The 13,680-nt window shown below is 30.5% G+C and overlaps 1 protein-coding gene across 2 annotated transcripts in view; it reads left to right on the top strand.

The window, feature by feature from the left end:
• Positions 1-13,680, top strand: part of LOC111638372 (male-specific lethal 1 homolog) — a 42,972-nt gene that overhangs the window by 18,234 nt on the left and 11,058 nt on the right. The window contains exons 2-3 of one of the 2 annotated variants that reach the window (XM_023384074.1): positions 11,962-12,131; positions 12,316-12,495. In XM_023384074.1, the coding sequence (XP_023239842.1) occupies positions 11,962-12,131; positions 12,316-12,328 (183 nt within the window). In that variant the 3' untranslated portion in view covers positions 12,329-12,495. The remainder of the gene's footprint in view (positions 1-11,961; positions 12,132-12,315; positions 12,496-13,680) is intronic. The other variant, XM_023384073.1, reaches the window with a different exon arrangement.

Below are 13,680 nucleotides of genomic sequence, written 5' to 3'. Positions count from 1 at the left end.
GGGATAATTCTTTGAGTGAAAGGAAATTAGCTGTAATTTCTTTGATGGTAGTGTTATTATATTAACTTTATCTGAAATAAGATTACAAATTTATTTTGTAGTATGCAATAAAAGCATGCATATTCACATATAAATGAAGAATCTTCAGGTTTCTTTCAAAAGATTGATTATGGATTTTCCAATCATTTTCCATTAAGCTTGATACACAACCATTGAAACCCAATACATTAAGCTAATACATCTACAACAGCTGTAAATGATCAGGTTATATTTCCCAATTTTTAAACTCCCAATATAAACTCCCAATAAACTTCCCAATATAAACTCCCAATTTTGATTCTTTTGAATGCTTTCTAAAGTTTATTTTAGTTTAAAAAAATGAATGATATACTTCATGAACATGAAACAGTACATTCATTAATTAATAAACATCAAGCTTAATCTAATACATCTACAACAGCCGTAAATGATCGGGCTAAAAGATGCAGTATATTTTGGATAAATAATTATTTATCCAAAATATAGCCCGACCATTTACGGCTGTTGTAGATGTATTAGATTAAGCTTGATGTTTATTAATTAATGAATGTACTGTTTCATGTTCATGAAGTAAATCATTCATTTTTTTAAACTAAGATAAACTTTAGAAAGCATTCAAAAGCATCGAAATTGGGAGTTTTTAACAGAATTGGAATTAAGAGAAATTTTGGTATCGTCTAGTTGTTTTAGATATAACAACAGTAACAAAACATTAATAATAATGAAAAAGAATAAAGGTTACAAAACTATGTCTTGCTAAGATGGTTACTAATGACAGACTACACAGTAGTACAGAAGTGTGGCAAACACCTGTAACAACTAGATCCCATGTTACACTTCCTTCACCAGATAGACCTGACAACTTCCTTCTCCAGATGCTCCCTTTTGCATTACAAAAAACAAACTAAGTAGTGTTGGCTTAGTAGGGCTTGACAATCAAAGTTAAAAATATTAGAATTTAAAACTTATACTCAATCACAAATGATGTTGACTTTCAGTAATGTTGCAGATGGGCTTTGCCTATCATCTCTCAAGTAAATAACAGTTAGCAGAATCCTGTAATCCATTACAGCACTATTCACCTGGCCAGTATTGGGTGTGTCCAGTCTTCCTAGGAAACCACTTTACCTTTACCAGATGGAAGGAGTTTTATGTGGTTTGTATTACTATGGGCTGGGGCATAAATGATTGCATTTGTCTACTTTTCTGGCTTTCAAGTATTGACCCCCATGCCACCAGAAATAATGTGGAAGTTTGTGAAGAATGGCTCATGGTTTTTTTTTTTGTGGTTTTAGGCCCCTTACCGCTCAGAAATCACAAAGAGGCTGAGAATGTCTCATGTTATGGAGGGTAAGGTTGTTTTTAACTGTGGCCACCAGTTCTCTTATTGATACAGGTCTTTAATTCAGGAGATCCAGTATCCCAGTATCCCAGAAAGGATGCAAAAGGATTGCATAACTTATTTTATTATTGCTTAACTTATGTAATATATAATTATTTATGTTAACATTATCTTAATAAAACAAGACATTAAAAATATAAAAGTTAAGCCAAGTACAATCTGCTCTTATTTTGTAATATTTTCTTGTATAATAAGTTTTATATGTCATCTATGTCAAGGATCCCCAAACTTTTTTGACTCTCCTTCAAAGATTCATCAAGCTTTTATCAACCCCCTTTTCTTTTTTCATTAATACAATTAATAATAACAATGAATAAATAAATTTGGTGAGCCAGTATTAATCCACACTTTGTTTTCATAGAAAAAAATCGTAGTGTGCAAATTTACATCATCCTGAATTATTATGCTTAAACCTTCTAATTTGTTTTGTTTTTTTGTTATTTATTATAACATAATGTCAGTGTGATGAAATAAGTTGTGGTCCCAACAAATTTATTATAATGAGAAGTCATCTGTTCTTGATGTATTCTATCAATTACAAAATTGAACCTACAAGAAAAGATGTATCAAATCTTTAATCCAAGATGATGTAGTTATTCTTCAGTTGTTAATTAATTTGAGCGTGATGCTATATTTAAATATAAAATATAGTTTTTGCTAACAAAGCAGGAGAGCAAGTCATGTTTTTCATTAAAAAATATTTAACTTATTTATCCTATACAGTTATGGTTGCCAGATATCTAAGACTGGATCAAAGGATTCTTAAAAACAATTTTTGCTACATTCTCCAACTACATTCTCCCCATCCCAAAAAAGTAAAATTTATGATTTTTTAATGTCTAAACATTCTTATATTTTTTAAAGTTTTGATTTCAAAATTAAAGTTTTTATATTGATTATAAATATTTGCAAATTTTAGTTTCATTTAGAATTTAAAATATTTAATACTAAACTATAGTTTTCTGTGGAGAAGGATATAGATTGATGTATAAGGGTAGGCAAAACACAGGTATTGAAAAATGAAAATAGAGGGCAAATTGTGTCTATTCTTGTTTCAGTAAAGGACAAGGACAGTTTTAGCTAAAATAAAAGATTATCCTTTGAAATAAAGGCAATACTATATACAGTGAACTCTTAAGTTATGAATCCAAATTGTTTATTGTACAGGACTGTTTGTATTAGTAAAAAGTTCAGATTAGTGGAGTTATCTGACACATATAAAGAAAAGGAAGTCAGAAAGAACTGTAGACAAGTACTGTACATGTACAGTATTTAAAAGCTTTTTATGATATAAAATTAGACTCACTTCAACCATTAACCAGTGTGAATTACGATTAACTCTTGAATATTGAATGTTTTCATAACCCCTTCTTGGTTCTTCCTCAGGCTTCTTTCAATTCTAAACCAGCCAGATCTTCTAAAACGTGAATATAATCAAATGGTGAGACGAAGATTTCGAATAACATGTCCTTATGCACATGCAAATTTTATATTCATGTTTTAGAAGATCCAACTGGTTTAGAATTGAAAGAAGTCTGAGGAAGAACCCAGAAGGGTTTACAAAAATATTTGATATTCAAGAGTTAATAGTAATTCACACCAGTTAATGGTTGAAGTGAGTCTAATTTTATATTCATCTCAGTGTGTGGGGCAGATATGTTTTTATGCTATATTTAATGTACAGTACATGTTATGCTCAAAGATAAAAAATAATGAGAAAGAAAAAACAACTATAGTATGTTATGGCTTTATAGAAGCAGCTGCAAAAAAGAAATTTTGCATCTTGACTGCTTATAAAGAGTCATGACACATTCTGACATTTTAAACAAGGTTGGTCAAGCTGATCTGATAGCATGCTCCACAAAAGTGAATCAAATATTAATTTTGTTTAAAATAAATTTTATAAATTCTTGGAATCGAGTAGTTGGTCAGAAGAATTTTTCACTGAATATACAGTAAGGGATGTGGTTTATAGATTCCAGAGGAACTGGGTAGTTTTTACTATAACTTACAGTGACCATAAACGAAAAACTTCAGTTCCCTTGTGCATGTGGACATGCGCAATGAATGGATTGAGTGGAACATAACTTAGGTAACAAAATTGAACTGTCTCATTACACATGCGTATGTACTGTACATGCACAATAAATGGATTGAATGGAAGCATGACAAAGTACAATTGAATCTACTTGGTAAATATTTGCATGCAAAAATTTTGTATATTAAACTCTATAAAATGAAAATTGATTTTCAAATTGTTCTTTATCATTAATTGATCTTTTTGCATGTATTTACTTGATTTTCAAATGGTCTCCTGGCAAAACTAATAAATACATTTGCTGTCAATTGCTGTCTCGAATATATAACATCTGACAGACATACAAAAGTCCTAACATAAGCACTTCACCACAATAGTGGAGCATGCTAAAAAGGCTATGATGAAAAATTTGTTTTGGCACTGTTAAAAAGAATTGATCACAGTGTGTTCCAGACTTATTAACATGCCACAATGCATTGTTGCAGAAACAATATGAGACATTTTTATCACACATGCATACAGTAATCTGTCATCTTAACTTCATTAAGACGTGCAGAGCCAATTCAAAGTCATCTCAGTCATTTGTCAGTTTCAATATGACATCACATCAGGAAACATATATGGGCTTTATCAGTTGAGTACCAAAAAAGTCCTACTTGAGTGGTTTTATGCTCACAATGAGTTTACAATTGCTGAGAACAACTTCATTGACATACATGATGTGCTCTCAAGTTTACTATCTCTAATTGTTCTCAAATATAACATTTTTAAGCTGTATTGAGAGATACTGCATCAATAAAAAGTGCAAATATTGTTTGAAAGATATCAACTATAATTTTGAGTGTCATTCTAACAGTTCCTGCAAAAATATCTGAGCTTAGCCTCTGTTCTTATTATTTTACATATTTATTCATAAATCTTGAACTTTTCATTTGTTGTTACAGAATAAACAGGAAACAACTTTCACATGCTGAGGTATGTTGGTAATACTGTACTGGAATATTTTGTCATTTTTTTAACAGTCACAATATGAATTTCACATTGGTTCATTTTTTAAAATGCCAGAATGCATCATGAATCTTTATAAGCAGCCAGGATGACAAATTTGATGTTTCTGTAAACTCATAATGCAATCTGGTCATTTTATTGAACATTTTTGTTGTTTGAGTCTAACATATATATTTACAGTATATTAATATGTATAATGCATATTACAAAAAATAATTTCTGATTATTTTTTGTTTTTTGCTGGAACATTTTAAAAGGACAAGCAAAAGTGATTCAGACTAAGTGGAGTTCGGATTAGCACAGTGGCATAGCGAACATAACTGGCGCCTGGGACACGACACTTTATTGGCACCTCCCCTCCAGAAACAAATCTTGTTTGTCTTGGAGACCATTTGGTACTCCTCTGCAAGTGGTGTCTAGGGGATGAGAGACCCCCTTGCCACCCTTGCTATGCTAGTGGATTAGCATAAATTCTGATTAGCAAGACTGTACTTTAATAATAAAATTTCTTAACTGGAATAAATGTAAAATTAAAAAAGTTCCATCCTGTTCCAGCAAAAAATTTAAAAAACTGTTCTATTATATGTTCATTCCTGATGATGGCTGCTTAGATATCCGAAAATGTTAGAAAATTAAAAATTTTTACTGGAACAGGATGAAACTTTTTAAGAATGTACTATTATATTTGACATGACATTTTGGTTTAAATATGTTTAATCATCCTTAATAATGTTTAAACATCAAAAACTAGATCTCTAATTATCTGTATGAATACTAGTCTAATAATAAGACAAATATGACAACTAAAGATGTTCTAACTGATTTAATATAAAATGGATTATTAAATGATTTTACACTTTAACTATGCATATATATTCGTTTGTAATTTGTGTTTCTAATATGAAATGCATAAATCGTGATTATTGTTGGGAAAATATAATATTTTTATCTAGATAACGATGAAGATAATTATCTCAGTTTTATCTAGATAAATATATGAAATATTTTATCTCATCTTAGACAAGAAGGTAAAGATAAATGATGTTTTATCTGAGGTAAAAGATAAGTTTTACTTATCAATATTAAAGAGAAAAAATAATAATCTTGTAACCTTTTCAATTAACTGAGTTTATTTTATGGTCTTTGTGGAATTTACAGAATGTCATATATAACAACTTGTTCTGTTTTATATTTAATATAAGCAACATTTTAAATAGTTTGTCCCCAAGCTGTTTTCATCATGTAATGACAATCTGGAAATCAAAGCTAAACATTTATTTATTGGGGCAGAAGAAGGACTCCTGTTGCTGTATTTTAAAAAACTTATTGAACAACTGGGACTTCTTTCAATACTTGTACAGATGTAAGTTTTGATGACAAAAATCCCAGATAATGAACCTAAATAAATTATGAAAGTTTGGTTAACTTGGTTTATTATGTTATATACATCAGTTTTAAAAAAGAACTAAAAAAATGAATAATGCTAGTGTCAGTTGTCTCATCATTATTTTCTTCTGCTGCTTCATGAGTATTAAGGATATGACACACTTTCAAAAATATTTTTTATGCACATCTCTTGATACAGTGTTGAAAAGTAATTACAGTATTCTGAAATTTGGAATGTCAAAACTAGCCAAGCCAAAATGAACCATTTTGTTTCATCATTTGTGAAATCCAAGATAGAAAAACATTTATTTATACTTTTTTTTTAAACCAGACTTTAACGAGTGGTTCACAATACTTCCATTTCTTTTGAAGGGCATAGTTTCAACTGTTTTTTAACTGAAATATTGTAATAAAACTCCACCTGAATAACAATCATCTTCTAAGTCACAACAGTTGCAATAGGTTCCATGATCGTAATGTATTCAGACAAAAACTCGATATCAACAATAGTAAATGATGTAAGTTTGAGCTTCTCACATAGTTCAGTTAGTTTTGTTTCCTGAGAAAGAAGAGTTTTGATTGAAGTGCAGTAAAAATTCCAACATGTTACACAAGATACTATGAACTTTGTGTTATATATACTTTCAACTTCATTGTTAGCTTTTGTGTGTTGACTCACTAAATTCCACAATGTTGACACTTTCTTAAATGCAGATTTGTGTTTCATGTTGTAATCTGATGTTTGCATTGAATCTTTAATGGCTACTAAGTTTACTGTATGATAAAAACATTTCATTTATTTTGGCAAAAAACTTTGTCCTCATTGTCTAAACATCTGCTAAAAAGATCTGAAAAATCCAGTGTTTTAGAATTTCTTTCATCAACTGCATTTTCCCAGTTATTTGTCTCTTCATCTAAATTAAAAGTTTCTGAGGTTAAATTGTCATTAATAGCATACTAAAACACTTAAAAGCTTTTTGACTCTCACCTAAATGTCAAATTTCCAGCAAAACACCCAAATTCAACATTCAAACGTTTTCAGCCATTTGTTAATCAGCCACATTTCCTGATGAAGGCCGATTAACGAGTAGCTGAAAATGTTTGAATGTTGAATTTGGGTGTTTTGCTGGAAATTTGATGTTTAGGTGAGAGTCTATATATTCAGGGTGGCCAAGCTTCTTGATAGTCCGAGCCATTTTTCAAAATTTGAAATTTTTCGCGAGCCGCAATTAAATACGTATTAAAAAGGTATGCAAAAAATTCCAGATTACAAATTATATCCGTAGCAAGAGTGATACAAATTGTTTCTTCCAGAGCACAATGTCAGCTGTCCATTGCAATGACAGTTTACAAATTCAAAATCGGTCTGGAGTCGGTCGATAACGGACGATTATGCCACTGTTTATGTTCGTTCGCGCAGTTTTCCATGAGTCATATCATTCTTAACTTGGACGGAAATTAAATTTGTTACAACGTTGCACTTAATTTTTCATATTTGTTGTTAGTAATTTAAAAGACATTTTGAAACACATACAGAACGATAATAATTTTTAAAAATATAATAACACAAAAATGAAAAGGGAACTCGGGTACATTTATTGAGAGCCACAAATAATCATTCAAAGAGCCACATGCGGCTCACGAGCCGCAGGTTGGCCACCCCTGCTATATATCATTTCAGTTTATTTTATGGTTTTTATATATTAAATGCTTTTCCAAAGTTACTTACACTGTCTGTTACTGTATGAATTATTTTCCTCCACATGTTGTAAAGTCATAGAAAATTTGTTATAAGAGATTAGCAATTCTGTCATGTATGCATTTGTATTGGAACTTGTAACAGGCTAAAAAAATTATTTATGGTCATATGAATTTGAGTCAATATAATGAATGGTCACTCCCATGTAACTCTTGTTGTTGGTTGTCCAAATGTCAGAAACTGTACACAAAAATCTTGTTTTACAATTGTGTTGATCATTGAAGATTTTGTTTCCTGAAACTGTGCTTTATTTTGGTTGCAAATGATTTTTAAAAAGCTAAAACATTTAAGTCCATGCTACAGTACTGTGCGAATTAATGTGAACACATTATAATTAACACAATTTTGCTTTTTTTTTTTTTTTTTTTTTTTTTTGTAATTGGCAACACGTTTATGTCAATGTAGCAGCCATTTTCTTTTACTGATCTGACAGTCAGTGAGTAATAAGACATACCAAGCTACAGATGTGTTGCATTTTGTTATTTTTTTCTAACTACTGTGTTTTTGGTGAAGTTAAGCTGAACTGAGGCTTTATTAGCTTTTTTTTTTTTTTTTTGAAGATGGATATTACTTCCAAAAAGCGCACTAACCCCCATATTCACCAATGCAAGTTAGAGTTAGAGTTAACTCTCACGTTATTGGTAAATTGGTATTCACCAACTGTGAATCTCGAGTCAAACACAATAACTCTAACTCTAGAAAATCAGTGAGTAGACGATAACTTTGGGTTTGATGTCTGTGCAAAGCGATCTATTTTAGGGAAAAATGGGGACATTCGACGAGGACGAAGCCGAGATGCTAGAAAATCTGAAATATCTAGATTATATAGATCTACAATTTAATTTAATAAAATTATAATAAATTTAATAAAATAATAATGGTTGAAAACATTATTATTTTATTAAATTTTGCTGGATTTATATCGGTGTAGTTTATTTTTTAACTTATTCTACTTCCAGTACATATTTGTTATTTGTTATATTATATAGATTGTATGGAACAAAGAAGTTGGCGGTATGGAACAAAGAATTATTTCTCCAAGAAGAAATGACCTTGAACAATTGAACAATTACAACTTTCTATATTGATATTAGAGATTCCACGAATATTCGGCTACTATTCGGTATTCGGCTACTTTTTTTAATATTTGGTATTCGGCCGAATAGTACGCAACATTCGGCCGAATACCGAATACCAAATCATGAAAAAAAAACCGCACATATTACTCAAAAACGTATTTATTTTAATCATAAATTATTACATTTAATACTTAAAATCTATCAGTGGTAAGTTGTAATGAATGAAAACAATTTTTTCAGCATTTGTTGATAGCAAACGATTGCGCTTTTCCTCATAAACTATACCTGCTTCTGAAAATAGCCTCTCACTATATACACTACTGCTGGGAGACGATAGATAAATCTTAGCGAATTCTGTCAGGCTTGGATACTGTTTTGCGTTTGCTGACCACCACTTGTAAAGGTCTGCCGTCCGATCTAGGCGAACAGTTTTCATATAAAGTGATACAGTGATATTTTTTAGTAATAATTAGTAACGCAATTTGATGTAACAATGAACAAATAATGCATGTTGTGACATGATCTACTCGCAAATAAAACAAATGTGCCCGCAGTGTCGCCACCGCACCCACCGTAATGTATCAGGTCGTAACATATCACCCGCGAAATGTACTGTACACATATTTTGCCGAACATTCGGCTGCCGAATATTCGGCGCTTCGGCCAAGAGCGTAGCTGAATGTTCGGTATTCGGTATTCGGCAAAATCACTATTCGTGGCATCACTAATTGATATCATTTGCCAAAAGAGAGCGTAAGAAACATACTAGAACGAATTGGTCACAATTTAGTTTCTACGTCATTGAAAAATTATGTTTTCGATTATAGATTTATACTTTTCAACTAATTCGAGTAGAATTTCCTTCTCAAAATTAGTAAAATTACAGCGTGCATTATTTTCCATTTTACTTTCTGCCATTTTCTACACATGTTTGCTTTCAACCAATCAAGACTCTGCTTATGAAAGAAGACTTGTTTAATCTCAAATGCAGGATTGTTTTAAAATGTTAACTCTAGAGTTTCGCTACTCTAGAGTTATATTTTTATGTGAATATGAAAGAAGAATAACTCGTGATCTGACTTCGAGTTACATCTAAACTGGAGTTCGTCAACTCTGTTTAACTCGCTTTGGTGAATACGGGGTAAGATTGTTACTTTGAGTGAACACACATCAATGACTCAAAGAGATATTGCCAAGGAATGTGATGTGAGTTTAGGAGCTGTAAACAAGATTTTGAAGCAAAAAATGGACACTGGGACGATTGAGGTGAACAGAAAAGGGAAATGTGGAAGGAAAAGAAAGACAATAGCAAAGGATGAAGCTTTTTTAATAAGGGAAAGTAAATTAAATCTAGAGAAAGCAGTCAAGAACTTCAGCAAGACTTAGCACATGTTGGAGTTATTGTTCATGACTCCACTGTACCAAAACCACTTACAGAAGGTGGAAGAAAAATAGTTAGACCTCAAAAGAAACAGTTATTGACTGCTGCCATGATGAAAAAAACAATATGATTTGACAAAAAATATTGTGAGCTGTGGACTGTTGAAGATTGGAGGAAATTGTTGTTTTCAGATGAGAGCCATTTTTTGGTACAAGGACAATGATCTTGTTACGTTAGAAAAAATGACAACAAAAAACTTACGGCAGCTGATATTGATCAAACAGTTAAACATCTGTTAAAGAAGATGTTCTGGGGCTGTTTTTCTTATAAAGGTACCAGATCCCTTGTGCCGGTTGAAGGCATGATGAACTTGCAAAAATAGAGAGACTTGTTAGAACAAAGATTGGAAGTTGAACTAAGAAAAGTTGATGCCAATGATCAAGCAGTATATAAGACTCGGCTCCTTGTCATGTTTTCAAGGTCATGATTAAATATTTCAAAGACAAAAAGATATCATGCCTTGAATGGCCAGGAAATTCACCAGATCTTAATCCGATTGAAAATCTGTGGCTATAGTAAAAGCTAGACTTCATAAAATAGATTGCATAACAAAAACAAAACTGATTGAAGCTATAATCCAGATATGGTTTCGAGACCAGCAAATAACAGAAAACTGTAAAAGACATTGATTCCATGCCAAAACGTGTTCAAGAAGTTATTAAAGCCAAGGGAGGACATATTTCATATTAAAACAATTTAAATTGTATTCATTTTTCAATTCTATTCATCTTTAACCAATAAATGTCTTCTTTTCAAATTTTCACTTGTGTTCACATTAATTTGCACAATACTGTAGTAAGATAAATGCATTTAAATTTGAACATAGCTTTCTTACTATTGAATATTCATATACTAGTCACCCCCATGGTAAATGACTGCTTCAATTCTAACAAAAATTATCTGTACCTCTAAAATTATATACAGTTGACCACCTCTATAACATGGTAGATACGTTCCAGTTTTTATGAATCCATTTTTTACGAGTCCAGCCAATCACAGCCTGGCACGTATGCAGTTTACAGACTACGGCTGTTTGAAAGGTTTCTTCCATAAAATTAATTGATTCTAGACTAATTCGACTCAACATTTCCAAAATACGTATAATTTTTTGGGAATAATCCATATAAACTATGCTATAAACAAAAAATTGTAGGATTACTTACCGAGTGTGCACCGTTCGACTACGCCATTGCTTAAGCTTGTTTTTGTCATGGAGCTTGTCATTGAATGGCGCTCGTGTGCTTCCTGATAAATTATTTTTTTTTTGTGAAAAATTTGCTGAACTTTGGAGACATCATTAATATAAATATAATTTTTATGGACGTTAAATAATGAATGGTTTTAGTAGGTCCGCTGCTCGTTTAAACTCAACGGTTTGTGCAATATCCACTATTGGTCTAGATTCGACCAATCCTGTCACGACACGAGTCGGCGATGACGTTTTACTGAATTATAGGAGTTTTTTTTAGCATGTTTGTACGAATACTGTCGCAATTTTTTTGCCATGATATAGGAATCCGAACTATAGGAACCCGTGTTATAGGGGGATTGACTGTAAATGAATGAAATTTTTATTTCACACACATATAAACAAAAAAAACAAAGAAAATTATCTTAGTTTCTAAGATAAAAAGTTAGCATTCCAAAGATTATCTAGATTTTTCTGAACACTAATCATCATAATTTTTAAATATAATTATTTTAACATTTTTCAAAATAATGAATAAAAATATCAGTTATCTTAATTTATATTTTAAATGTATTCTAAAGCATTGATTTATTATTAATAATTAATTAATTCTATTCTAGCTGAAACTTCAAATTGAAAAACTGGAAAAACCTGTTTTCCAACAAGCTTCCATTAAAGAAGAAAACAACTTATTCAACAGTAATTTTAAAAAATCACCTGTTCTAAATCATGTTGTACCACATAGTTTTAATAAAACATCTACAAAGTCAAAAATAAAAGGAACAAAAAGGTAAGAAATGTTTTTGTATATAATAATTTATATATGTAAAATTTGCAAACTTAATTTGAAGATGTAAATTTGATTTATAGACTATATATTTCATTTTTGCTTTGTGTATAAAGTTTAACATATTATGAATAATTGGATTAGAATAATTTAAATAAAATGATACAAACTGATTCTTTTGCTTTAGTATACAAAAATGAGTAAAAAGTCATTATACTCCTAACCAATATGCAATTATAAATAATTTGAATTGCTTGCTTGTTGGATGATGTGTTGAAGGTCTGTGCAACTGTGGAAAAATGCTTTCATTGATTGTGCAATCACTTTTCTTTTGATGATAGAAAACAATCAAAAATTGGGATAAAAAGTTAGTAGTAGTTTAAGTAAATCATATTTTGAGTTATTTTATATTAATTTACTGTTCTAGTTAGTATTTATTGTAGAAAAAAAAGATGATGTTGTTACATAACTTCCCCTTCAACATATTAATTATATAAGTTCAACATGCTATATAATCCTCTACAGTTTAATATAGTTATGATGTGTCTGAGAAAAGTTTTTAAATTTTTTGTTAAATGGATATAAATGAATGTGAGTTAAACTTAATAAAACAAGACAACCAATACACATCGTTACTAGAGCAGAACTGAACTGCATTTTTTATATCAAAATGAAGAGGGAAACAAGAGAGTTTGTTTGGTCTGTGGTTTAAATAGGGAGCAAATAGCTATGAAAATATGAAGATACATAAAAAATTATGATATGGCATTTTATATATAATTTAACAAACTGCCTTAAGCAGTTTCACATAATCCATAATATCATATTGCTTTCTGTAGCAGTTTTGGTCCTAATTAATTAGTCATTCCATCTGCAATTATATTTTTACTTGATAATATTGCAAATCTTCAACTTTCATTAATCTTTACCGAAAAAGTATTTTAAATTTATTTTTCTTTGATATTTCATTGTTTGAGAATCCGAATATTAGATTAATTTATCTTTCTAAATTTTAAAAATCAACGTAATACTTTGATGTTAAAATTGTACATTTTTCCACTTTTTGAAGGAAATTAAGAGAGGATAAGGAAATACAGTTTCCTTTCCCAACTATTTGCTTCCTTGAAAAAGTCATATCGTATCCAATGACTAAACTCTGAACTAACCCAACTCATTGTCATATGACAAAGAAATTAACTCCTCATTGGAGATAACTTCAAGTATAAAAGGATTTAGCACATCAGACTCAGCATGGATTAATCGTAACGAGTGATTCGTCAAGCCATATAATTTTGTGCCTGGTCTCCATACTTCCACCTCCATAAAGAAAGGAAAGTATATAATACAGAGGTATTTTTATAATTTTGTAAACTCTCTCTCTGTATATATGATATTATATTGTTTTTATTTGTATTTTCCTTTTTGTTCATTAAATTTTCATTTAATTTTAAAATTTCACTGGATGATAAAATTTTCTTTAAAAATAAAAAGACGTAGTCATTTCCAAAAACTTGGGTGACCATCATTTATTTTTTTTTTAATGTTCCATAGT

Source organism: Centruroides sculpturatus, unplaced genomic scaffold (genome assembly GCF_000671375.1).
Source record: "Centruroides sculpturatus isolate CEXI.00-Female unplaced genomic scaffold, Cexi_2.0 scaffold1141, whole genome shotgun sequence".
NCBI classification, from domain to species: Eukaryota; Metazoa; Arthropoda; class Arachnida; order Scorpiones; family Buthidae; genus Centruroides; species Centruroides sculpturatus.
This window is presented reverse-complemented; position numbering and strand designations above follow the sequence as displayed.